Source organism: Astatotilapia calliptera, chromosome 12, assembly GCF_900246225.1.
Source record: "Astatotilapia calliptera chromosome 12, fAstCal1.2, whole genome shotgun sequence".
NCBI classification, from domain to species: domain Eukaryota; kingdom Metazoa; phylum Chordata; class Actinopteri; order Cichliformes; family Cichlidae; genus Astatotilapia; species Astatotilapia calliptera.
Genome location: NC_039313.1, coordinates 13660105 through 13687772, shown reverse-complemented (window position 1 = coordinate 13687772; position 27668 = coordinate 13660105). Strand labels below are relative to the sequence as shown.

General features: G+C 41.3%; 2 protein-coding genes across 7 annotated transcripts in view; both read left to right on the top strand.

The window, feature by feature from the left end:
- The window catches only part of dock8 (dedicator of cytokinesis 8), a 55136-nt gene extending 37343 nt beyond the window's left edge, over positions 1 to 17793 (top strand). For 3 of the 4 annotated variants that reach the window (XM_026186333.1, XM_026186332.1, XM_026186336.1), the window contains 19 exons: positions 344 to 495; positions 1726 to 1908; positions 2080 to 2206; positions 2577 to 2664; positions 2830 to 2926; positions 3963 to 4097; positions 4332 to 4484; positions 6593 to 6751; positions 6864 to 6964; positions 8075 to 8267; positions 8848 to 8991; positions 9280 to 9411; positions 9701 to 9835; positions 10262 to 10351; positions 11115 to 11351; positions 11457 to 11600; positions 12667 to 12773; positions 14715 to 14885; positions 15964 to 17793. In XM_026186333.1, coding sequence (XP_026042118.1) covers positions 344 to 495; positions 1726 to 1908; positions 2080 to 2206; positions 2577 to 2664; positions 2830 to 2926; positions 3963 to 4097; positions 4332 to 4484; positions 6593 to 6751; positions 6864 to 6964; positions 8075 to 8267; positions 8848 to 8991; positions 9280 to 9411; positions 9701 to 9835; positions 10262 to 10351; positions 11115 to 11351; positions 11457 to 11600; positions 12667 to 12773; positions 14715 to 14885; positions 15964 to 16015 — 2600 coding nt within the window. In that variant the 3' untranslated portion in view covers positions 16016 to 17793. Of the gene's footprint in view, positions 1 to 343; positions 496 to 1725; positions 1909 to 2079; positions 2207 to 2576; positions 2665 to 2829; positions 2927 to 3962; positions 4098 to 4331; positions 4485 to 6592; positions 6752 to 6863; positions 6965 to 8074; positions 8268 to 8847; positions 8992 to 9279; positions 9412 to 9700; positions 9836 to 10261; positions 10352 to 11114; positions 11352 to 11456; positions 11601 to 12666; positions 12774 to 14714; positions 14932 to 15963 lie in introns of all 4 variants that reach the window. The other variant, XM_026186334.1, reaches the window with a different exon arrangement.
- Positions 17794 to 18449: 656 nt separating this feature from the next.
- The window catches only part of aopep (aminopeptidase O (putative)), a 93499-nt gene continuing 84280 nt past the window's right edge, over positions 18450 to 27668 (top strand). For all 3 annotated transcript variants that reach the window (XM_026188823.1, XM_026188822.1, XM_026188824.1), the window contains exons 1-6: positions 18450 to 18565; positions 19655 to 20421; positions 20716 to 20885; positions 24111 to 24363; positions 25193 to 25406; positions 25645 to 25769. In XM_026188823.1, the coding sequence (XP_026044608.1) occupies positions 19691 to 20421; positions 20716 to 20885; positions 24111 to 24363; positions 25193 to 25406; positions 25645 to 25769 (1493 nt within the window). In that variant the 5' untranslated portion in view covers positions 18450 to 18565; positions 19655 to 19690. The remainder of the gene's footprint in view (positions 18566 to 19654; positions 20422 to 20715; positions 20886 to 24110; positions 24364 to 25192; positions 25407 to 25644; positions 25770 to 27668) is intronic.

Below are 27668 nucleotides of genomic sequence, written 5' to 3'. Positions count from 1 at the left end.
GAAGAGGATATGATAGGTCACCTTTCCCACCAATACTCCCAAAATTGCATCATACTATCTTGTTGCTGTGTTTCTGAAAGCTACATGAAAATAAATATGTACGCTTTTATTGATTTTAATTTATGACAATAACTCATATGAAACGTATTTACTAAATCTACGTTTATAACCATCCAACACCTTCTCAACTCTGTATAGTTGTAACAAGTAACTTTTCTGTTTTATGTATTTTATCTCTAATTGAGATACAATTGTGTTACTTTTAATGGTGTAAGGTAATCCTGTGTGCTGCAGTCCTTCTCTTCACCAGTTTAATATAATTGCCCCTTGTTTGTCTCCGTAGTTTCTGACTCGCGCAGCGGGAAAAACAAGTCAGGCGGACCTGATGATGACCTTGAAAATGTCCCACCTATCAATCAGTCTGTTGCCATGGCAATTGCTGGGAACCCCTTCAACACACTGGGACGGAACGCTCTTCTTTCCATGGCATCTATGGTAATGGCCATGTGTATTTAATTTCCTAATAAAAGGACGGTAACAGATTATAGCCTGCTGCCTGTTGTTTTTAAAAGTTCAGACGTGCTTGTGTGTGCGCATGTGAGCGACTGTATCTGTGAATATTCCCATTCCTAACAGGTGAGCTGCACAGAAGCAGATTGATTAGCTGTCAGAGCCACACACATACTTCATTCATCCTGAAAAATCACGCACACGCATACACACACGTCTCCGGGAGATGGTTTATGGGCAGGCATTGCCATCATAAGTGAACAGGGCCATCCTCCCTGACAAACACATCCATCAAGTACAGCTACAGCAACAACACAGGCGCCAAAACCGAACGCTGCCATTCTTTTTATCTTCCTTCTGTTTCTTTCCAAAAGATGAATCAGTTCCTTGTATGTTGCTGCAAGAAGTGCTGTTGTGGAAAATATGATTTTGACAAGAGTGAGCCATTGTTCTGGTATCCACCACAAAACTAAACACCTCCCCCAGAGCACTTGGTCCTCATTTTTGGGCAGTCCACCTTCTAACAATGTTTCCAGTGAATCTTACTCATAGAGAGAACAATATTTTCCTATGATAAACAAGAGATGCTTTTAGATTAAACTGTAATATTTGATGTAGGTTCTGGTAAGCTCCGGGCAGTCCTGCTCTTAAAAAACCCAAAAAAACACCCCAAAAGACAGAGACCTGGAAACAAGGTTCTAGGTGGGACACCTAGAGCACTAGGAGGTTAATGGCTACATTTATCAAAGCTGCTGCAAAATGAAGCAGCGGTAGCCGTCTATACTAGCGATTCATCATCTCACGAGTGAAGGTAAATGAATCTGCAATAGATTTAACACCTGTTAAGATGGAGGAGAGAACCATATTTCATTGAAGCTAGTGAGAAACCATATTTGTGGTTTAGAGAAGCTTGTCAGTGATGTACTGTTAGTTTATTGTATGCACTTGTTAGAGTACACTGTATAACTCAATAGGTTGAGCACTGGCAGTTGTGTCACATGAATTTAATATGAATTGGATCTATGACGTTATTGCAAGCAGAGTGTAGTTTTAGAACAGCTTCATAGATTTTGTTTCGCGTGTGACAGTTTAATTTATTTCTAGGACACAGTTTCTAAATGTGTAATCTGCAGCAGATGCACACATTTCCATTCAGTGAGAGCTGCACTCCATTGGATACAACACATATCTGTCTCTGTCCTCTCTTCTTCCCAGCAAGGTAAATCCATAGCCACCCTGGCTGCAGACACCAGTCGCCACCTTTTGGTGTGCTTCCTGTGGGTGATGAAGAATGCCGATGGGAACCTGATTCAGCGCTGGACTATAGATATGCCTCCCTCACAGCTCAACAAACTGCTGGAGCTCCTCACCATCTGTATCTCCTGCTTTGAGTATAGGGTCTGTCTTTGCTTATTTTCTAATAATTTAATTTAATGCACTACTTTGGATGTTTGTGTATTTGCATACCTTCCCTACACGTGTTTTTTCTCACACTCCTCAGTGCATGTTACCAATGTATCCTTGTGTATTTTCTTCCTGGTTACTACGTGCTTATTGTGTGTTTTGTAGGGAAAGCAGAGCAGTGACAAAGTGAGCACCCAGGCCTTACAGAAATCTCAGCAGGCCAAACATCAGTTGGAGGAGGCCCTGCTGAGAGGAATGGGAGCCCGTGGGGAAATGATGAAACGAGTTGGAGGTGATGTGTTTCTTGGCACTTTAAGGAATAAAGCCTGGAATTGGTTTTCTGACATTTAAATGTAGAATGTTTCAAAGATTTACACACAAACTTCCTCTTAAAATAGTCAACACTCAGATTTTGGAAATCTTATGATAATTTTTATAGTTGTGCGGTCGAGGATTGCTGCATATATGAAAAGCCTTTTGTTTATTTTGTAATCCACACTTTCAGGCACTAATCATATAATTTTCTTCTTACACTGCAGTAAATCTTTTCACATGACAGGCTGTTCATACTTCTACCACATGGATGCAGTTTTAGTTTATAGTCTGCACAATAAGTGTACTTTTTTTCTTCTTCTCATGCTCTGTTTTTATATACCACACAGGAACAGATAGGACCATGGGTCAGAGAGAGGTCCTCCGCTGGAGAAAGGATCTCACTCAGTGGCGACAGACCAATGACAGACAGGATAAGTATGTTGTAATCTTTGTGTCTCCTTCTCAGTTTTTTTCCCTTTAATTATTACCTCTTGATGCACCTGGATGTCTTCTTCTATGCCTTTCCCTTTCTCTCCTTTTTCTTTTCCTTCTTTCTTTTATATTTTTAATATTTGCCTCTCTTTCCTCATTTTCCATCAGGACTAAAGCTGAGTTGGACCAGGAAGCTCTGATCAGTGGGAACTTGGCCACTGAGTCAAACCTCATAGTGCTCGACCTGCTGGAGACAATTGTCCAGGTCAAAACTGTCTTAAATACCCTGAGTAACGTTAATGTGCATTTAATAAATACATTTGCAATCATTTTAGACTTACTATGCTACGTTGTCATTATATATTATCGCCAGCCACTTCACTAGTTACACCTTGCTAGTATTAGAACTGCCTGAACTCCTCGTGGTATAGATTCAACGACATGTTGGATACATTCCACAGATATTTTGACGTGATGGCATTACTCAGATTTCTCAGCTGCGTTCTGCAACATCCCAAAGGTGTTCTGTTGGCTTGAGTTCTGGTGACTGCAGAGGCCATTTCAGTGAACTTGCTCTCTTGTTCGAGAAACCAGCTAGAGATTATCTTAAATTTGTGACACGGCACATTATCCTGCTGGAAGCAGCCATCGGAAAATGGTCATAAAGGGATGGACATGATGAGCAGCAACAACTCAGGTTGACTGTGGCACGTAAACAATGCTCAGATGGTACTGAAGGGCACAAAGTGTGCCAAGAAAATATCCCCACACCATTACACCACCAGCAGCAGGGCGGATGCTTGCTTTCCGTGCTTTCGTGCCAAACTTGGGCCCTTACGAAAAATTGCTGTAGAGTAAAACAAGACTCATCAAACCAGTCAACATTTTCCAATTTTTTCCAATTCTTGTTGCTGTTGCCTCAGTTTCCTGTTCTCAGTTGACAGGAGTGGCACTGGGTGCCCATCTGCTTCAAAGTTCAATGTTGTTCATTTGGAGATGCTCTTCTGCATAGCTTGGTTGTAACAAGTGGTTATTTGAGTTACTTTTGCCTTCATATGACAAAGCAGTCTCACCATTCTCCTCTAGTAGAAGGTTAGTTAGTAGACAAGGGTACACGAGGGTATCCACTCTATGCAGCTTTAATGGTCTATCATAAACTTTTTACTCATCTGCTTGTTGTGTACTCTCTAGCTAAGAAGTTAAACTGGGACTTTTGTATTCATGTGATTTATTTATTTATTTATTTTTTCCCCAGTGTTTCCCTAGCGTATCATCTATTTTTCTCTCTGTCTCACATTCAGGCGGTGCCATTGGCTGATTGTAAGGACAGCGTAGTTGGCGGGGTGCTGAAGGTGTTACTCCACTCTCTCACCTGCAGCCAGAGTACCACTTTCCTCTCTCACACCTTCAGCACGCTCAGAGCACTTGTCGTCAAGGTAGTTTCATGATGACGTGTGTGTGTGTGTGTGTGTTTAGTTTCACTTTTTGAAAATTCAGGAGGTGGTGTGTGTGGGTTGGTCTGTTTAGATGAACACTATCTGTGTCTAAATTAAATGTTCTTATTTGTTTGTGTGGGTGGCCAACTGCTGATACAAGCCAGAATTATTTATGTATATATCTGTGTGTGTGGCTGTGTATATCATCGTGTGTGTGTGTGTGTGTGCGTGTAGTTTGGAGATCTGTTGTTTGAAGAGGAGGCGGAGCAGTGTGCAGACCTGTGCCAGAAGGTGCTTCAGTACTGCAGCAGCCCTGTGGATGAGAACAGAAGCCAGGCCTGTGCCACCCTCTATCTCATCATGAGATACAGCTACAGTAATGCCAGTGTAAGCGCACACATCACAGCAACATGTAATCACACAATATCCTATTTATGTGTTCTAGTGAGCAGTAAGGATGCATAGGAACGTCCACAAATCAAGAACTAGCCACGCACTACCCTTTTTAAGCTTTCAGAAAAAAATGCTTTTGTATCACTTTGAGCTGAAGTGCTCACACAAGTTCAGAATTGCTTTTTATACATGTTCTCATGAAGACACACAGAAGCAGGGAGTCACACAGATCTTATCCTATCTTCTGCTCTCTTCCCCTTCTGCTCAGCTTTAATGTCTTTTCCGTGTCTATTTTAAGCGTGCAGCAAGAAAGTTTCTGCTGAAGGATGTGTCTCTAAGTGGAAAGCAGAGAGATATGTCACTGTCTGCCTCCCCATGTTCCAACCCCTCTATAACTAATGACAGCAACTCTGTGTGTGTATTAACTGTGCGTGATTCACTGCATATGTGCGTGTGAATGTGTAAGTATTTGTGCCGAAAGACAGGAAAGGAGGAAAGTCATGACAGAGTCGGGGAAGTGTTGGTAACGGAGGTGAAGCAATGATAGGAGGGAATGAAAAGGACATGATTGAGAAAAGACAGATATGAAGGAAGGGAGGCAGAGGCTAGAGTATCTTCTTTCATTCTCCACGCTGGTTCAATAACTGCTGTTGCAGTCGATATTTCCTGTGTTTACAGTCTGTACACTTTAATGAAAGTCAGACTCCAGCCCGCACAGCACATGCACGCCCATGCACACACGCACAGCATCTCCAGTTTAAATGGAGTATTTCTCCTTTGCATGTCCCAGCGTATGTTTGTTTATGTGCTGTATACAGAGGGAGCTGTGATCTGAATTAGCGTAGCAGCTGAATGACTCATTGATGCAGAACTTACTCCCTACCTCTTTCATTGTTTATGTTTTTATCCCGTGATCTCCCCTCGTCATGTTCTCAGTCTGCCGTGACACTTTTTCCCTCCCTTGTTATTTTAGTTAATTTTAGACTGCTTTAAAAAGACAAAGAAAAAAAAAAGACAACTGCAGCCTTTCCCCCTCACAAAACAGATAAATGTTGCTAAAACCGGCCCATTTATGGAGAGGTTAAAATGAGAACAAGAGGAAAAGGGGGCAGATGAGAAATACAATTACAAAGAAGGACAAAGAGGGTTATTTGTTGACTTAAGCTATCATTTAGGCTACTTCTCCGTACTTTTCTCTCATACGCACACACATGCACACACTGAGTTAGAGGGCAGTGATGGGTGGTTAGGCTCTGGCTCCATGCTCAGTTGAACAGAATGGGGCCGTAGAGATGATCCATGGGTGATTATGTCTCTGCTAATGGGAGATCATTTCCCGCTTAGCTGGTCATGCTGGAGATAGATGGGACTTCACACATACACGACCACATTCTCTCTCACACATACACACGGTCCTCTCTGCAGAAGATGGAAGGGTGTTTGTCACACCTGTTTTCTTGGACAGGTAGTGTGAAGGATGGAGAGACGAGGATAGGATAGGATAGGGAGGGGAGCGGGGGGGGGAAACAGGGAGACTTTTGTGCAATCAGTATTTGCTCATGCTTGCTAATGGGGACTATTAATTCTTTCCAAGCGCATAGCAAAATATGTGCTGTAGCTCACTCATTGTGCTATTAAATGGTGATAACAAGAAAATGTTTCCAAAGACAAACTGCATATTATTAGGTATTACAGTGTAGTGGTTTGCACAAGCAAAAAATCCCCGTTTAGTCCCAGGAGGAGACGCATATCCCTTAGGGGTTGCTTCAGGAAGGGCAACCGGTGTTTACAAAAAAAAAAAAAAAATCCACCTACCTCCTGCGGTGACCTCTTGTGAGTAAGGGAGCAGCCAGAAATGGCGTTTCCTTCTTAACTGTTGTAAAAAATGTTAGCGGTTTATTTTTTCCATGCAACTTGAAGGCAAAATGTAATCTTGCAGTTCCTGTTATGTTCTGTTCTGTTTTGTCACCAGTACTTCCCCTGCATGCTATAGAATAACTATGGAGAAAAAAGGTTTAATATTCTGGTCTGTGGAAATCCAGTATACACTTACAAACAGTGCAAAGCGTTAAACACATATTCACTGCGGTCTCTTCTGTCAGAATTTCTCGAGAGTCAAGATGCAGGTCACCATGTCTCTGGCCTCGCTGGTGGGCAAGTCTTCAGACTTCCAGGAGGAGTACTTAAGACGCTCTCTGCGCACCATCCTGGCCTATGCAGAGGAGGACACTGAGATGCAGAATACTCAGCTTCCCTCCCAGGTATAAAGTTATACGCACAGTCACACAGTTGAGCAGTTGCATTACTGATTTTGATTCATAACCTTAAGCCTGCTTTTCGATGTATGTCTGGGTTTTTTTTTTCTTTTTACAGGTGGATGAGCTTCTAAGAAACCTGAACAGTATTTTATCCGACACAGTGAAGATGAGGGAGTTTCAGGAAGATCCTGAAATGCTCATGGACCTCATGTACAGGTAAGAAACCAAAAGCATCTGGTGTAAAAGGCATTCACTTGGTTTCTGTCTGTCTTCAGTGTCTTCCTCTTTGCATCCTACTCTATCATCATTTTCTCATCACTCTGTGGCTTTTCTCTGTGTTTCACCACTGTTTCCTATTTCTCTGTGGCCTGGATGTTTTGCCTCTATTTGCTGCCCTCGCTATGGTAACCATGTGGTAGCAGTTTAGTCTTCTGATCTGGCTTTGTGTATATGCAAATGCAAACAGTATGTGTGTCCGAGCGTGCATGCGTGTGAGAGAACACGAAGGGGAAACACTGAGACAGAGGTCATGTATGTGCTTTTGGTTATTTTGGCACTTCAGCGTGCTTCGCTGTCACCTATGGTCATTTATCATGCACCTTTCTATTTAGTTTTTGGTCTCGGTCACATGGCGAGTCTCTCATAGCTTTACAGACTGACCTGCTAGCTTTACACATATACCTCCAAGCTTTCTAGCACACATAGGTCATTGATGAGCAAAACATGTGGTCACCAGATGCTTGAATTAATTTGTAAATTTTGTAGGGTGATTTGCAAACATAAATAAATAAATAAATAAACAGTGTTTTAGATTTAGTCTTCTTCTGTTTAGTCGATAATTTTCTGTTCTTCTCAAAAACAGGAAATTGTGTTCAGCGTTCATGTTCCCCATAAAACACAATAACCCACTAATGTTGCTGTGCTCACTCTCATGCTCACATTTTATTTTGAGAAATTTGTCTTTCACACATTGGCATTTATTTATATCTGTGCCACAGTTAAACTGATATTGCTTAAGACTATTATTTGATCTCCTTTTATGTAGTGTATTACACAAAAGTCATTATTTTCATACAGTACATTCATTTCCAACTTTTCTTTTTCTCTATTTGATTTCAAAATATTTTGACATAAATGCAGTCATTAAAATACACAGTTTATGCAGAACCTTATCTGCAGTGAGCCCATATCATTAACTACCACTTTTGCACTTGTTTGTCCAGCATGTGACGGTTTTCTGATACGGAGATTTTGATCTCAGATAGGCTTTTACCAGATGAATTAGGGGGGAAAATGATCCCTTCTCCCACTCCCATATCTCTCCAGGATAGCGAAAGGCTACCAGACGTCTCCTGACCTCCGCCTGACCTGGCTGCAGAACATGGCAGAGAAGCACAACAACAGGAAGTGTTACACGGAGTCTGCAATGTGTCTGGTGCACGCTGCCGCCCTGGTGGCTGAGTACCTCAGCATGCTGGAGGATCACAAGTACCTGCCTGTTGGCAGTGTCACCTTTCAGGTAGACCACACAAACATATACATACAGAAATAACAAGGAGATAATAAGTTTTTAGGACTGAAACACAGGAACATAAAATAAGCAGTCTTCATTTGTTTATTATGGCTGTTGGTTGTTCTGTTGAATGAAGGCAAACCTTCAAGTGCACAGCAAGAAAATCTCACATCTCCCCGTGGATTGCTTCCATATTTGGTTGTGTGTGTCCAGAGGGGGGAGCTGTACACTCATAACGTCAACATGTAAATATGATCCCCTGGTATATCTGCTTAACGCTGTGTCTTTGAAGATGAAGAGGAGAATAAAAAAGCAAATGTGCTCCCGTGGGAAGATGGGAACAGCCTGTTTCCCTCATCTGAAAACAAACAGTTATAACAGTCACAAAGTTGATTATGTTATTGATGAGCTGTGTTATACACAAGACCTCTGTGCTCAGGACAGTCTAACCTGCAGCAAGCCACTGATTGGATGGTCATTAAACGAGTTCCATTTCTCACCGCAGGACATCTTATTTTAAGCCGTGTTATTGATCATGTGATTAGCGGGGCTAAATGAGTGATTAGCTGACGGATCTTCTCCTCAGAATATCTCCCCCAATGTGCTGGAGGAGTCTGCGGTGTCGGACGACATCCTGTCCCCGGATGAGGATGGGGTGTGCTCAGGTCGCTACTTCACGGAGAGCGGCCTGGTGGGATTGCTGGAACAGGCTGCTGAGCTCTTCAGCAATGTAAGACCATAAAACTGCACTAGTATTTGTGCTAACATAAAAAACCTGTAATGATTTTTTTATCAAGGTTGGAGTAATTACTTTATAAAATTAGTATTATTAATGTGTTTTGTTTTTTTAAGCGGTAAATATCTACTTTGTTAATGCTAAAAAAAAAAAGCCAGCCTTTAAGGATGCTGTATAACTGAAACAGAGAAAATCTTTGCACTTTAACAATAAATGTTTATATTTTCTTAAAATATACTATACTCTGTGCTAAACAGCAGCTATGGCTGTCTTTCCCATCAGGGTGGTCTCTATGAGGCAGTAAATGAGGTCTACAAGATCATCATACCAATCCTAGAGGCACATAGAGATTTCAGAAAACTGGCGTCAACACATGACAAACTTCAGAGAGCCTTTGATAACATCATTCAGAAGGTAATGACAGAGGAGGTGCTGTGTCATTTATTTAGTTAAAGTGAAAATAAGAAAGATCGTAAGATGCTGTAGATAAAACATTTTAAAAATCATTTTGGTACATGTTCTTATTCAGTATTTAAATATGTGTTTTAAACATCCTTGAAAACAAAAAACTGCTGCAAATTTATTTTTGGCTTTTAATAAAACCTTCAAAGTCTTCTTTATAATTTAAAAAATCCACAAAGGATAATTGACACAACAGAAATATCTGATTAGTATTTATTTGAGTGTGTTTTCTTCCCTCCAGGGACATAAGAGGATGTTTGGAACTTATTTCCGAGTGGGCTTTTATGGGGCCAAGTTTGGTGATCTGGATGAACGGGAATTCATCTACAAAGAGCCTGGGATCACACATCTGCCTGAGATATCACACAGGCTGGAGGTATGTAAGAGGAAAATGTGTGCATGTGTAGGTATGAAATAAAGGATATGGTGCCTGGCTGGACTGGTGAGATCTGACGCTTGAGGCTTTAAGTGAGCAGAACGACAGAGTGAAAGATTCACAAATTGTACTTCAGTTTTGATGACATTTAGAGCGCCTGAAAGCTATCATTTGCATGCTAAAAGGTGAAAAGAGGAAAAAAAAGAAAGTAGTGGATGCATTGTCAGCTGCACTTGAGTCAAATTAGTGAATCAGTTCACGTTTAGTGTATTTCATGCTTTCGAGTGTTCTTTTAATGCTTTTTATTCTTTAAGGAGTAGCCACCAATCGCAATTTGTATTTGAGTAAAAATGATTCTGCACTTTTTAAAGACCATATATTATGAACTGTACTGTATATTAACGACACAATTTCTTGCACTCCTAGAACTTCTACAGTCAGTGCTTTGGAGATGACACACTGGTGATGATTAAGGACTCTACGCCAGTGGACAGAAAACAGCTCAACCCCAATAAGGTGAGTAACTGTTATGCCAAACAATCAACTGGTAAATGTTAATCTCTAAATGATCAAATACTAATTTTAGTAGCAAAAATCTCCCCTGAGGGCATTTTTTGCCAGGCTTGTGACACCTGTAAGGACACTGCACTGTGTATTTCTACAATATTGTTTCTCCAAAACTCTAAAACTGCAGTGGTATGTCTATAGCAGCGTTTCTGCACTCGAGGGTTTGCTCCACTTTCTAAAATTGCTAGGCGAGACAGAAAGCGTCGTGATAGATGAATGACAGGTTCCTCTCCTGCAGCCAAGCAGCCCGGAAACTAGCATGACTGCTCATTTGCAACCTTTCTCTTATGTTATTAAAATAGTTCAAGGAATTACAAACACTGAAAACGTTCGAGGTCCTAGAAAAGCCAGTCAGTTGTTGAATTGTCTTCATTTGAGATCAACAATGTGTAGATTAAAGATTCATCTGGAGTTTTCAGAGGCATCGACTCAAGCTGGACAGATCTGATTTGCATAAACTGGCCCAAATTTATGCAAATGACAAGTGGGAACTCAATTCCCTGTGTTTTAAACAGCAGCACAATGCAACCAGAATGCACTGCACGTAGACTATCAGCGAGAAATTATGGATTCTTTGGACACATACCAGAGTTTACTTTATTAGATATAAAAACAGACAATAAAACGCAGCTAAAGGCACACGTTCCTTAATCACGATAAGATGCTATTTTCATGAATAATAACTTAAGAAAACACTACCATTCCTCTCTAGGCGTATATCCAGATCACTTATGTGGAACCCTTCTTTGACGACTATGAGATGAAAGACCGACTGACAAACTTTGAAAAGAACTTTAACCTGCGGCGCTTCATGTACACCACACCCTTCACCAAGAGTGGGCGACCTCGGGGTGAACTCAATGAACAGTACAAGAGAAAGACCATCCTCACCACCATGCATGCTTTCCCCTATGTCAAGACCCGCATCAATGTCATTCAGAAAGAGGAGGTAAGTGCTGAATACACATGGTGTGGAACACCTAGCAGCTATAACAGCAGCTATCACAGCTGCAGCAATACCCGTTGGCTATATTTACTCGTCTTGTATTTCCAGTTTGACTTGACGCCTATCGAGGTGGCCATAGAGGACATGCAGAAGAAGACCAGAGAGCTCGCGGTTGCCACACACAGAGAACAACCCGATGCTAAGATGTTACAGATGCTGCTACAGGGCTCTGTGGGAGCCACTGTTAACCAGGTAATGAGCATTTGGGGCCGTTCGGTAAATAAAGGCAGCGATGCCATTTTGCACTACTGTGTGTCTTCTCCTGTTATAGCAGAAATGATTGCGCTTAACCAAATGACAGCTGTTCTTCTTAAATGACACTTTCTATCATGCATAATGTGATGGGGAAAATAACAGAGTGATTTACCTCCTATTTATGCTACCACATTTACAGTTTCCATTGTAGTCAAGGAGTGCAGGTGGGAGACATGGCAGTGATCACACATCAAAGCCCTCACCCCATCCGCAACCCTAATCCTTCCTTTGCTTTTCTCCTGATTTAGTTAAAACGTCAATTCAGGGCCCCTCTTCCTTTCATGTATCCGCTGCATGGCGTGCTGCACCGGAGGTCTCTTTGATCTGATAGCTTCCAGGTCCTGCCAGCATGGTGAATGTCGGTGTAATGACGAAGCAAGCTCTAGCGTCTCTGCTCGCCTTACTCTTTATCTTCCAGTGTCTAATCTGACAGGTCCCTTGCTCCAACCTGATGGTTGTATACATAACGCTAATGCTCTGCAGCTCAGTAAACATATAACTCTTGACTGTAATCAGTACAAGAGGCCGGGTTTCTGTGTGCGGGTCGGCAGCTCAGACCCAGGGCTGAGGCCCGGGCCCAGTGCATTTATGATTCTAATCAGAGCTGTTTAACTGCAGATACTGTGCGAGCGCGCTGCGGTTTTATGATGAATATAAGTTAGGATAACAAGATCTCATACTGGGCAAATGGGAGCCAAATGGAGAATGTATGCAGGGTTAGCAGTGACATTAGCTATACAGGAGGTAATCACAGCAGCTCCTTTCCTGATGGCTTCCTCGTGTTTTCAGTTCAGAATCGTAGCTCTTAGCTGCGTTTAGCCATTCAGGTAGTTGGTCATTTCCCCCAGTATGAATGAGGGGCTTTCTTATTCCTCCTTTGTTCACTTGCTGTCAAAACGCTTCCTCTCTTTCCTTCCTCCAGCCCCTCTTTGCTTTCTCTTTCTTCATCTCTCTGCTTCTTTGTTTTTGCTGATTGCCTTGTATCTCCGCCCCCTGTTTGTAGGGCCCGTTGGAGGTGGCCCAGGTCTTCTTGAATGAGATCCCAGCGGACCCAAAGCTCTTCCGTCACCACAACAAACTGCGCCTGTGTTTCAAAGAATTTATAATGAGGTAAGACGCTATCAAAGAATCACCACCTAGTGACAAAGGGTGAATAAATGGTGGTGAACAATGGGCACTGACTCAAGAGATTGAAGTAAATAACAACATGTCAAAGAGATTTTCTTAGTAGGAAATGGAATGTATTTGTGAGATGTGACTTGGAAAGAGTGAAAGTCTTCTCCAGGATCTATATGCCTCTATTGTTGCCTGCGTAGGAAGATAAAAGTGCGCCACAAAGAAGCGAGAGTGAGAGATATCCTGCTGTTTAAACAGCCTGTCAGTCAAGATGAAGAGACTGAAGTGATAATCACAACTACATTTCCAACCAGATCACAGTTTAAATGAAGCAAAGAAGTAGGAGTAATGTGAATAATTATATATTATTTACATATTGAGACTATTTCCACTAAGCTGTTATTCTTCTAGCTAACTTTAGATTCATTATCACCAATAGTTTTAAAATATTTTCAATGATCACGACATAATTTGAACCATCATGCCCTACACGCTGCAGTGAGTCATGATAATTTTGTGCCGAGATTGTGTCATATCTGCACGTTGCAAAGTATTGGTGCGTGTGCTTGAGTTTGTTTGCTTTCATCTCATGGTTATTTGTTGTTTGCTTCCAAAAAATGGTGTCTTTCATTTTGTAACCTTCATATTACTTTCCACCTGCCTTAAATGTTACAAACAGATTTGCTGTAATTTCAGAAAGGTTTATTTTCTTTCCTAAATCCAGGTAAACAGGACTCACGGAACGCCAATTTTCTCAGCAGTGGCATTCTAATAAATCCACTTAGGAAAGCATTATTTTTCTAAGCTGGTCATCTTGTAATATTTAGTGTTGTATTATGTAGCTACATGAACTTCAAAGTATTTTTAAATGAGTTCTGTGGAGCTAAAAATTTAAAGAGAGGTTTCGGGGGATTTGTTGTTTCCTGGATTTGCTGATGTCCCACTCTGCCACATGCTCTGGTGTTGTTGCTGTCTAGTCCCATCCTGCATTTATAGATTTAGATCCTGTACACGCAGTAATGGTTAAAGAAGCCCATAGGTTTTTCTTGTTTTGTTTTGTTTTTTTGTTTTTTGTTTTCAATTCAGAAACCTAAACAGCCAAGCATATTTTCTTTTTTCTTTTTTTTTCTTTTTTCACAAACGGCGCTCACTTTGCAAATCATAAAACAAAATGAAGATGCCAAATGCTCATCTGAAGAGCTGTCTAAATAAGCCAAGCATTCAGATAAAGAGCTATACACCACCAGAAAATCCTGCACTCTTGTGAACTGTCATTAATGCTCATTACCCTGCTTATTTACTGTATACTGTTACACGACATTGCAGCTTCCATATTAACTTCATTAAAGGCTAAAAGATAAACATGTGTTTGCAATCATCCCCTTCCCTTGATTTCCTGCAGACTGCCCTGTATGTTGGCCATTATACATATCATGATAGAGTACTGTGGGTGCAACCCAGACTTGCCCTCTACTTGCACTTCAACTTAGACCCATTGTTTCCCCCCCCCCGCATTATAACAGAACATTGTCCCCTTCCCGGCACATGAGAAAAGAGGGGTTTAGAGTTCTTGCTTCTGCTGCTACTGTGATTTAAATCAGACTTCTGGATCGTTTGCATCGTAGCTCACATTCTAGCAGCGTTACTTGACAAAGCCAAATAGGTGGTCCCTGCAGTAGAGTATAAATTTGAGCTTATTTAGAGTTCTGGTTTGCAAAGGATTCAAATTCTGGTCAAGCAGTTACAGGACGGTGCTTAGCATACACAAGCACAGTGACTTGTAAAAAGATTGTTTCGTTTCATATTTTTGAAGCTCTTCTTGAGGTTACTGTATAATGATGATAATAATTTAAAAAAACAAAAAGCTTGAGGGGAAAACTCGATTCTTTTTTTCATTACAGCCAATGAACTTACATGTCACTTTCTGTCCTGCAGGTGCGGTGAAGCAGTGGAGAAGAATAAGCACCTGATTGCATCAGATCAGAAGGAGTACCAGCAGGAGCTGAAGAAGAACTACAACCGCCTGAGAGAGAACCTAAGGCCAATGCTCGAGAGGAAGATTCCCGAACTCTATAAACCCATCATCAGGCCTCGGCTGGAGAACAGGTAAACAGAGCCACCGCACCAGACGGCTTTGACAAGGGAAACGGAGGTGAGAAACACACATTGATCATTTTATCAGGCTGTGTCATCACTGAACCAAAGGGGAAGAGAGAATGAATTGATTACGTTTTTTCTAAATCAGACATCATGAGTGAGGATGGCTTTGACTGACAAACCAAGGACACTTCATGCTCAAACAATAGTCTTGTGGCTTAGTCACATTACAGTGAAAATACTGTAAGGCCACAACCTTCTTTGTAACTAGGAAAAATCGATGGTTGCACGGTGACTGCAGTGAACAAAACTGCGTTCGTTGCAATTAAATTGAAACTGTTGGGGTCTCCAACCACTGTTTCCCAGTATGACTGTAGCATTATTAATCACAGTCAAACTGTTTATCACCTGTTTTACTACAACACTAACCACTGAGATGATGCACTCCACCCAAAAGGGGTTCCACGGGTCAAATATGAAGCGAGCAGCATGGGTCACGATCAGGGTTTTTTTTTTTTTTTGCAACCAGAAGAGTCACCCCCGTTTGAAAGAATGCATTAATGCATTTTGGTTTTGCCTTTAATTATAACTGGCAATTTCTATTTATTTTTAGATACAATGTGGATATGATTTCAGTAGGGTTACTTAATATTAGGAAGCTATTAAACTAGAATATATAAATATAACCGTGTTGTTGCTGGTTTTGTTTACTGCTATACACGTAACCACAGATGCATCGATTTATCTCCATAGTTTTTAAAAAGAGAGGGAAAAAAATATTACAAGTTGTGATAACTGTTATATCTTTCATGTAATTATCTTATATGTGACAGTGTCTAACACCCGAGCCTCGGTAAAAGAACACTAGCTAGTTGGTGTTGTGGAAAAAATATCTGCTGCTCTCGCTGTTATCTGGTAGAAATTTATGGTTAAGATTCAGGGTGTTTTTAGGTTGTGGGAAGTAAATGATTACCTTACATCTACGCACCTTCGCCTACTCACCATGACTGTTCCACCTCTTCTTCCTCATAATCATTCATTATCTTTTGTTTCTGTTTCCCCTCCCTCGTCCGCTGTCTTCTCGCAGGGATTCCTTCAAACGTCTAAGTTTCCGCAGAACTCAGGAGGAAAACTCCTGAGTGCTTCAGACAGGATGAGGAGGCTGTCACACAAGTGAGAGAAAAAGAGAAGATAAGATGAAAGAAGAGAGGGGGGGACAAGAAAAGGAACAGCAGGAGCAGTACGCCGTGTCAACAATGGAAGACTCGCGGTTTCTCAGTGATCTGGCAATGTGTATTAATGTTGGCTGCGTGTTCACTTTTATGATGTCAGGCTGTTTGTCAGAGGAGGGAAAGGCGAGTAAGCACATACAAAAATGGAGGGTGGGGTGGGAATCACCGGCAAAGTGTAGCTTATTGAGCATTTCACTGTAAAATCTTCAGTTGCTGTGTTAATTTCCATTTTTGGATAACTTCAAGTCCTCAAAATGCTGCAAACACTTCCTCTGGGTCAGTAAACTAGCTCTCTTAGGTCCTTACTAATCCCAGGCCTGGTGTGTGTGTGTGTGTGTGTGTGTGTGTGTGTGTGTGTGTGTGTGTGTGTGTGTACCAATAATCCTCGTGTTCTGTGTATGTACATGTATATAGATGTATGTGAATGTCTGAACGAATGTGTGTTTATTTAGATTGTGTTTAGATTAGAAGCTTTTGGTGCCATACTGAAGTCACTTTGTACTCAGTGATGATAAATGATTCTGTTATGTGCTAAAGGGCCTCTGAAATTCCACTCTGGGCGTCTTATGCATGACATGTTCCAGTGTGAGCAGTGAGTGTAGATGGATTTTTGTGCACTGGAAAAATAGGTACAGATTCATGTGTTAACAGTTGAGGCCAGCCATGTACCTGGATATGTAGCTAACAGAAAAGTTTAACTTATTAAGAGTTTCATAGGCGACAGAAAGGCTTTTAAGGCTCTAAAACACACGTGGAATACACATAAAGTGTGCATTGTGGATATATTTGAAATATTACTTCAGATAATAACAAGATGTTTACAAAGTTGTTAAAACTATTTTGCGTTGTATTTTATGGAAATGTATTTTTAGATAAAATAACAGCAATAATGATACTAATTGGAAGTATATTATTCAGTTGGTGGGATTCAGTGACTGAGTTTACTGTACAATCTCAGCGTATGTTCCAACAGTTTCAGTTGCTCTCTGTAAGTAGACCGCGCTTCCTGCAATACACACAGTGCCAAATTCAATTCCTTATGTATTTACTGTGAGTGAGGAGTAGGTGAGGAACTTCAGCAGAAATGCAATAATGTAAAAAGTCACTCCACACGGATTTACTTTGCAAATTATGTTTACTCAGTATGTGAGAACACATTCCAGTGAAGAAATTTTATTACTGCTTGGAATATTAAATTGTGACAACTTGATTTTATGTGACATCATGAAACATTTCATCTAAATGATGTTATGTTGCAGGTCATTCTGTATTGCAGTGATGTAAATGCGCCTGGAGTTTCAAAAAATGGGTGTACATGTTTGTCAATGTGATTAATGCTCATGGAAATATTTGTTTCTAGGTACATATCTTATTTATTAGCTGCTGGGTGATTTGTTTTGTTGTTGTTGTTGTTGTTTTTTTTTTGTGGGGTGGCTAAATAAAATGATAGCTATGCAGTATGCATCAGCTGTGAGCATTGATAAAAATGTATACCTATTTTTAAAACGTGTGCCACATTAGCGCTGTAAGATGTATTCATGGGATACACCCACTGAGACTGAGTTAATGTTTCATGGTTATCCTTTATGTTCGTACATATTTTTTGTTTTAATGTAGATCTTTTTCTTCCAATTGTCATACTTGCAATGCTGTTGAAGAACCTGAATAAAAATTAATATATGTCACCACTGTGTCAATCACATTTTAATATAACTGAATTAAAATGCAAAAATACATGTATTACTAATAAGTAGACTATTTAAAGTTTGTTTTTGTTTTTTTAAGGTTCCTGTTAAGAGTCTTAGCTTTTTTTTTGGCGTCCTTTGTCTCAAAATAAAATAAAAATAGAACAAATAGGGGACTAAATAAAACTAAATGTTTAGAAGTAGACAAAAAAATAAAGAAACAAATAAATGCAATAATTACATTGAAGAGTATCCCCAGGTTGCAATTTAACTGAAGCTAAAACTGAACAGGAAGTAAAATTACACACACTGGCAACTTTATTAGGTATACAGTTTCATCTGCCTGATACTAATTATTGAATTAGCCAGTCACATAGCAGCAACTGTACGCATTTAGACATGCAGACATGGTCAACACAATCTGCTTAAGTTTAAAGCGAGCATCAGAATGGGGAAGAAAGGTGACTGTGGACTTTTCACATCCGCTCCAGCTGTTCTTGCACCTGGTACTTCTCTACTTTCTCGTTCTCATTCATTCTTTTTGATATCATATATCAGAATGTATATATTAATTCTAAAAAAGCATTTTAATCGTTACTTCCGTAGTTATCATAAAAAATAAATAACGTGCAGCGCTCGAGAGAGCGGGGAGGATTCAGGTGAAGGACTACAATCCGCTGCCGTCGCACTAATGTGACGACATCAACGCTCGACTCGCACAGGACGGATACAGCTTTGTTGTAGAACAAACGAGAGCTTGTGATGCTCAGCGGTATGTTACCAGCTGTTTTGTACAAATATTAGTAAATACGCTGTTATCCACAGCGAAGCCGGTTATTTGTGGCGACACCGTCGCTGCGGTTGAACCGCAGACTGTTTAATGACAGAGACCTGTGATGGCAAGTTAGCCGAACTCCTTCATGTCAGTCAGCCAGCTTCACACTTTAGTGAATTCTAAAACTTCAGATGTTCATTTACGTCGTGCGGCGTTTGGAAACACTGAGGTGAAGACCTTCGTTTCCTGTGCTGACCGAAAGTTTCTGTTTTATGTTTTCTCACACTTTAGCCTGTGATTAAAAGAAAGGAAAACCCTGGTCGAAGTTGAGCAGTATTGTGACTTGCCTGCAAGCCCTGCTCTGCCTCCAAGAACACAACTTAATCACTTTTAACTGTGTGACAGCTATCTGGCATTCACTTCCGCCCACTGCTACATAATTCCTATACCCTTAGAGCAACACTCAAGTTTTCTTTCCTTGGTAACAGTAAACAGACACTAATTTTATTAACAAGCTGCACGAGCTTAATAAAAGAGTGGTCACATAGATCAGAGTTGGCTGTTGTCCAATCTTTTACAGTTATGGAAGATATGTTTTTCTCCATCCTGTTGCTCAAGATATCATGTTTCTCAGTGCTCATAATTTTATAAACTGCACTGAATAAGCTCTGAGGGTTTCTCACTGTAAATAGTAATTGCACCTCTGTCGTGCCAAGCCTCCCTCCAGCCCCAAGCAGGCTAAATAGAAGGACTGACAGGAAAAATAAAAGCAGGAGAGCTTTAATATAGGTTTCTGCAGATAGTTAGCTGTTACTGTCTGTGTGTTGAGTTTTTTTTTTTTACTTGTACTGCTTTGTTAACACACATCAAAATTGGATCATGAAATTGTTTTCCTGTTTGAAAGTCGTTTCATTGTGGAATGTGGGCATGTGTAGAGTTCATTGGAGTTAAATGCAGCTGTAGCCTGCAGTCACCATGATGGTGTATTCACATCATGGTTTATGCACAGACAAAAATGAGTTAGATTTTTTTCCTCAGATTCTCAGTCAGTGTGGGTTAGTTTTTTTTCTGTTTCCTCTGTTTCAGCTATCTTATACTCAACTTTGATGTCCTTGGTGTAACATGGACCCAGATGGGGACCTAAACCCTGACACGAATGACCTTCCGCTTCGAGCGAATACTAACCACATACTGGTCAGGCATTATGTCCTGGACCTTACTGTTCACTTTGACAGTAAGGTCATCAGTGGTAGTATTGTTCTGTTCCTGGAGCCTCGTTCGGGAGTGAGGACTGAGGCTGGAGGAAGTCAGGATGGTTTTACATCCAAATACAAGGAGGTGGATGCTCTGGAGGATGGTAAAAAAGAGCTTGAAACGACTACAACAAAGGTGGTGAAGATGTGTGGTGATGCAGAAAGTATTCAGTCTTCAAGTCTGTGGCACACTACAAGTGGTGGTGAGTTCACCTTAGTGTTGGACTGCTGTGATCTTGACGTGTCAAAGGTCGAAGAGGTGGACGTCACCTCTGTGGCAGCCATGTTAAGCCGCTTTCCAGAGGTAACATCTAAAAAGTCAGGGGATGTTTCAAGGAAGCCACAGGCAGCTTTTATTCAGAACCTCATCTCCATGCCCTCCAGCCAGTGGAGGCAGCAGCATCAGCTCTTTTCACTGTGTGGCCGTGCCCCCGGTGCTCAGGATGGAAGCACACTGCAGTTCCATAGAGACCGATGGAGTCTACAGGTGAGGAAAAATGGAGTCACATCACCTCAGGAGTTCCCTTGTGCTCTCAGGATCTGTTATGAGACGAAACCAGCAGGAGGTTCAGTGCGGTGGACCAAAGATCAGGACAACAGGTTTGTTTCAGGATGCAAATCATCTGAATTATTCCATTAAAGATTGGCACATTATTTAAAAAAAGCAACAACTGGCAACTGGCATAAAATCTGCTCTGTTCAAAGTTACTGTGTAAGATACCGAGTGTGCTATGTCAGAATAATATAATACAAATTAATTCATTCACAAAAACACACCTCGGGCTATTTTATTCTCTCCTGTGTGGGGTATGCCTTACTTATGTCTGTGTTTCTATGTGCATTTGGGCATTGAAGTGAGGGTTGTTTATAGTTTACCATTGTTTACCCTTCCAGGGTGTGTGTCTACACCGCCGGTTCTCCCATCAACAACCGAGCCCTCTTCCCCTGCCAGGAGCCGCCTGTTGCCATGTCAACATGGCAGGCAACAGTACGGGCCCCCAGTGAGTGCGTGGTTTTGATGAGTGGGGAGGAGCAGGCAGTACCTGCTGAAGATGGGGACACACGTAAGCTTTTCAAAAACCTCAATTGTATATGTATTTCTTTGTTTTATATATATATCTTAGCTGTTCCCAGGACTGCGCTCTTCTGGACAGAGATCTCCGATGTTGTTCCTGGGATCTGCTGGAGCCACTCGCCTAGCTTGGGAGTCACCGCACCTAGTGCTCCGATTACCACGGGGACCACTGACATAAAGACAAGAAAGCTCCTTACCATGCATGGAGGGTTTCACCCCAAATCCAGCACCCTGAGGCTGTACGCTAAGCGGAAGGAAGGGGGCCGGGGACTGGTGAGTGTCAGCACCACAGTCCAGGATGAGACAACGAACATCCAAGAATACATTAGGAAGATGGCCCCAACTGACCGAGTGCTCAGTGAATACCTCAGGCAGCAGAAACCCAAGAAAGAGGAGGGAGACGAGGAACCATCATGGAAGGACAGGCCCCTGCACGGTATGTACCACCGGCAGATAGAGGAGGTGGCTGATATCCAGAAATCCTACCAGTGGCTGGACAAAGCTGGACTGAAAGACAGCACAGAGGCACTAATCATGGCAGCACAAGAACAAGCTCTGAGCACAAGATCCATAGAGGCTGGGGTCTATCACACCAGGCAAGACCCCAGGTGCAGGCTGTGTAAAGATGCCCAGAGACAATCCAGCACATAACAGCAGGGTGCAAGATGCTAGCAGGCAAGGCATACATGGAACGCCATAACCAAGTGGCCGGCATAGTGTACAGGAACATCTGTGCCGAGTATAACCTGGAAGTCCCGGGTCAAAATGGGAGATGCCCCCAAGGGTGGTGGAGAATGACCGAGCTAAGATCCTGTGGGACTTCCAGATACAGACGGACAAAATGGTGGTGGCTAACCAACCGGACATAGTGGTGGTAGACAAACAGAAGAAGACGGCCGTAGTGATCGATGTAGCGGTTCCGAATGACAGCAATATCAGGAAGAAGGAACATACAATATACATATATATATATATATATGTATATATATATATATATATATATATATATATATATATATATATATATTGACTACTAAATTTATTGACTACTAAACTGAAAAGAAGAGATTGGTATTAGATTTCATTACTTGGAATAAATGGGTCTGTAGTGTCCAGTGTTGAAGCTAAAAGCTATTATGGGAGCATGGACTATTGATGTGTTTGAGAGATTGGATTTGTTGGGTTAAATAAAAAGGGTACGTGTGCACCAAAGTATCGGCTGAAAGCTGGTACCAGCCATTATCAGCCTAATTCCCAAATAAGATAACATTTACCGATTGCCCACGTTTATCTGCGTGTCACCTCCAGTTTGAGCTGGCTAAGTCTTCAGATAGTGTGACAGTGAAGCTTTTAAAATGGCTTAGCTATGTATTTATTTATTTTTTGTCTGCCAGGCACAAAAAATAGGAATAAATAAAAACATAAACAAATAAACAGAAAAAAATCAGCCTAATGCTTTTTAAAAAACAACAACATCAATATCAGTGCTTCGAGAAAAGAGAGCATTGTTGAGGAGTACGAACTGCACTGAAAAAGGTCTTTGTATTTTATTGGAATCAGTAGAGAACATTTTTCAATAAATACAAATACAAACCTTTTAGAGCTCCACATTTCAGATTGGGTCAGTAATTCAAATATGTATGATGTCAGCATCTGTTCCAAACAAACCAGTGAGAACAGAGAAGGTTTACAATAAAGGATATGCTGTGCAAAAGCTCACAAAAGAAGTAGATGTAGTTATTAATGGGAAAATGTGTAAACATAAATGTAAATACGGTATATAAGGGAAAAACAGAGTTTGTGCAATTCTAATGAGACTGAAATCAATATTTGGTATGACCACCTCTTTATTCTTTATCACAGCCTGAACTCTCTTGGGCAATCTTTCTTGTAATTTCTTTAAGGAGTCTTCAGGAATAGTTCTTGAATGACATTCAAAGCTTTTCTTTGGATGTGTGCCTTTTTTTTAATCCGTTCTCCATTGAGATGATCCAACGCTGCTTCAGTAATGTTGAGGTCCGGGCTCTGGGGATTCCATCCATGGCTGATGGTGTTCCATTGTATGTTTTTCTCTCCTTTGTATGCTTTTACTGCATTAGCAGTGTGTTTGGGATCATTGCCATGCTGAAAAATGAAGCTGTTGCCAATCAGATTCTTTTCAGATGGTATTGGATGGTGGATCGAAATCTGATGGTTGTACTGCATTCATTATCAGGATCCCCAACATCACTGGCTGAAATGGAGTGGCAAACCATGAAAGAGCCTCCACTGTGTTTTACAGATGGCTGTCAAGACCTCTCTCCTGACTTCCTTTACAATTTGTAACTTAGCATACATCAGCCCTTTCTTCCTGTTGCCCTTTCTTAACAGCCACCCTGTGCCCATTTATGATGAGTCTCAGATCCCGCGTCAGGTCTTTGTTGGGGTTTTTTTCTTTTTCCTAGTTATTAAGGATATGACTTTCAGATACTCTTCATCTTTTTCCTAGCTTCAACTAAATAAAGTGGAACAAATTATGTGGTTTTGCAACAAGCTGCTGGTAACAAAGAGTCTAAAAATACAATTTAAAATTGGATTCTTGGTAGGTTGTCTGTTGTGTAGACATAACATTGATTCATTCCTTGAGTTTGGTGCTTTTTTTATTCTTGAATGATTCATAGGTCAGTGTTAAGTGGCGTAAACAAAAAAGCATTCCTCTGAAATAGTGAGGTTCAAGGACTGGAAATTAGGAAATGTGCGAAAAAGCAGCCAGTATTCAAACAACCTTTGAAAGACATTCAGAAAGACTGGAGAACTATTACTTATGACTATTTAAAAAAATTAGAAGAATGTCTCTTTTCTTGGAAACAAAATAAAGAAATATGGCTCAATATTTTTGCAAAGTACTGTGAGTTTACTTATAATAGAAGTAACAGTTTCCAGACTGAGATAATTCTCTGGCTGCCTTTCAAGATTTTAATAACTTTCACATCATCTGAAAGGTGGACATGAGAATTGTGTCACTCTGTACCGATGGGTGGGACTAGAAAGAAATAAAATGTCAAAGATAAACACATCAGATTGGACAGTGTAGTAAAAGCAAAATGGCATTTCAGTTCAGATTTTTCTTCTGTTTCTTTCTCCATGCTGCCAGTCGTCTAAACTCTTTACTACTTCTGTACCTTTGACATTTTTATTTTCTCTCTCTGGCACTTCTTTGGCATTTTCTCTGCAGATTTCTTAACGTGGAATTACTATGTTACAATGCCCATGCCCGCTTCCACCTTCACTTTGGCAGTGGGTCACTGGCAACAAGTCACAGCAGAAATCCCCCCAGAGCTGGAAAAAGGGGTGAGGGACGGGACAGACTGTGGCAAGACTGCCAAACTTGGGCCTGAGTATGGGCAGTGGACTGAGGCTGAGCGTGTGTCTAGACTTGGAAGTTCTTCAAGTGAAGTACTAAAGGGCTCTCCTCTCCAGACTGGCAGGTATTTTATTAGTTTTTCCTGTGTTCTTTCCTTCTAGTAGGACCTCTTCTCCAGACTGTTATTAACCTAAGTCTGGCCATTCCACATTCTATGGTCAAACTTTCCTTACACTTCACCAAAAATGGTGCAGGTGAAATTAGGGTGATGAATAGTGTGCAGCACTCAATCAACTTTTTTATGACAAATGCATAAAGGCTTTCACCATATTACATTAGGTTCAGTGCCCAGCAGAAATTATTGTTGGATAGAAAAACTGAGGCTTACATAAATTTTATAGACATACAGGATATAAAACGCAGGTTGGAGCATTTCGAAAGGGCTGGTTTCCTCTGTGCAGGGCATGGTCGATCTGGGGTCTCCCTTTTGCCGGCCAGCAGGTTGGCAAGTCTGCCAGTGGTTTCCAGTAATTCTCCTCCTCCCCCTCATGGTTGTCCTCCAGCAGCAGCCCACCATAGCCTGCTGCAGGCCCCATGATTCCCCAACTACAAGGAGGGCCTTTATTTTCAGTGAATGGCTTGAAGGAAACTTGGCTGTTGCTTGAAACCCTTGGAACGGTTCTGATGCCGAGGACAGACTTAGTGCTGGATATTGGATTAGAGTGAATGTGATTGCATGTCGGCACTTAGATATTTTTGGGCTCATTGTGGTTTGTGATGTATACTGTCATTTCCATATTTCCACTCCTTTCATTTCAGTGAGACAGTGCACACTGTGCCATGGATGGTTCAGTATTTCAAGGTCCATGTAGTCAAAAAGAAAAAAAATGGAAATTTAAAAAATGTTGTTATTAGCCTTTGGTTAAACCTTTCTTTCCTGTTTTCTTCTACAGCAGGGACCAGACTACCTGCGTAGACTCTGCATTCTGTTACTCTTCCCTTGAGGATGAGGGACTCTCTGTAACTGATTATTCAGGCATGGTGGATGACGGCATTTCTTGTTCCCATGGCGACTACCCTTGCCGATTTACTGAGCGGTCGGCTTGGTCCCAGCGGGTGATTCCACACCGTGTATTTAGCCCTGCCTGCCTTCTGCAAAAGGCCCAGGTGGGTTCTGACAAAGAGCCACTGAGAGTTGTGCTAATTAAATTTTGTATGATTAAAGGAGACGGCATCAGTTGACGTTTGTGTCACTGTGTCAGAGGTTTTCAACTACCATCTCTTGGCACCCTGGTAAACATATTAGACTGTATTTCCATGGGGAGCGGTTAAAAAAAATCCTTATCATTTAAATATGTGAGCTATAATAACATTTCTTTGCTTTTGGTTTGTTTCCCTTTTGCAGATGGGAGTCCTTAAGCTGTTGCCTCAATGTTTGGCTGCAGCCCATGCTGTTCTGGGGGTGCACCCCTTTCCCCGACTTGATGTTCTCATTGTCCCAGCAGGGTTCTCAAGTCTGGGAATGGCCAGGTAATGACATTTATGTTTTTGTTAAGAGGTTGCAAGGAGTAGATTATAAAGAAATGCTGGAACGAGAGAAAAAATACTAGTGAACAGGACTACAGGTTTAAAATTAATACAGGGAGTGCAGAATTATTAGGCAAATGAGTATTTTGTCCACATCATCCTCTTCATGCATGTTGTCTTACTCCAAGCTGTATAGGCTCGAAAGCCTACTACCAATTAAGCATATTAGGTGATGTGCATCTCTGTAATGAGAAGGGGTGTGGTCTAATGACATCAACACCCTATATCAGGTGTGCATAATTATTAGGCAACGTCCTTTCGTTTGGCAAAATGGGTCAAAAGAAGGACTTGACAGGCTCAGAAAAGTCAAAAATAGTGAGATATCTTGCAGAGGGATGCAGCAGTCTCAAAATTGCAAAGCTTCTGAAGCGTGATCATCAAACAATCAAGCGTTTCATTCAAAATAGTCAACAGGGTCGCAAGAAGCGTGTGGAAAAACCAAGGCGCAAAATAACTGCCCATGAACTGAGAAAAGTCAAGCGTGCAGCTGCCAAGATGCCACTTGCCACCAGTTTGGCCATATTTCAGAGCTGCAACATCACTGGAGTGCCCAAAAGCACAAGGTGTGCAATACTCAGAGACATGGCCAAGGTAAGAAAGGCTGAAAGACGACCACCACTGAACAAGACACACAAGCTGAAACGTCAAGACTGGGCCAAGAAATATCTCAAGACTGGTTTTTCTAAGGTTTTATGGACTGATGAAATGAGAGTGAGTCTTGATGGGCCAGATGGATGGGCCCGTGGCTGGATTGGTAAAGGGCAGAGAGCTCCAGTCCGACTCAGACGCCCGCAAGGTGGAGGTGGAGTACTGGTTTGGGCTGGTATCATCAGAGATGAGCTTGTGGGGCCTTTTCGGGTTGAGGATGGAGTCAAGCTCAACTCCCAGTCCTACTGCCAGTTTCTGGAAGACACCTTCTTCAAGCAGTGGTACAGGAAGAAGTCTGCATCCTTCAAGAAAAACATGATTTTCATGCAGGACAATGCTCCATCACACGCGTCCAAGTACTCCACAGCGTGGCTGGCAAGAAAGGGTATAAAAGAAGAAAAACTAATGACATGGCCACCTTGTTCACCTGATCTGAACCCCATTGAGAGCCTGTGGTCCATCATCAAATGTGAGATTTACAAGGAGGGAAAACAGTGCACCTCTCTGAACAGTGTCTGGGAGGCTGTGGTTGCTGCTGCACGCAATGTTGATGGTGAACAGATCAAAACACTGACAGAATCCATGGATGGCAGGCTTTTGAGTGTCCTTGCAAAGAAAGGTGGCTATATTGGTCGCTGATTTGTTTTTGTTTTGTTTTTGAATGTCAGAAATGTATATTTGTGAATGTGGAGATGTTATATTGGTTTCACTGGTAAAAATAAATAATTGAAATGGGTATATATTTGTTTTTTGTTAAGTTGCCTAATAATTATGCACAGTAATAGTCACCTGCACACACAGATACCCCCCTAAAATAGCTAAAACTAAAAACTACTTCCAAAAACATACAGTTTTGATATTAATGAGTTTTTTGGGTTCATTGAGAACATGGTTGTTGTTCAATAATAACATTATTCCTCAAAAATACAACTTGCCTAATAATTCTGCACTCCCTGTAGAAGTAAACTGTGAGGTGTTTGTTAGTTGTACAGCGAGTTGATGATGAAGAATTTATACTCTGCTAGTCGTTTTCATGTTTGCTTGTGGGTCCTCCAGTTTCCTTTCACGGTCAAAAGATTTGTTTGTTAGTGTAACTGTTAATTCTTTGACTGGCCAGTGAGTGAAGAAAAGCACTATATAGTACTGTGCTAAAGTCTTGAGCCACTCCTCATTTCTTTATATTTTGGTTACAAG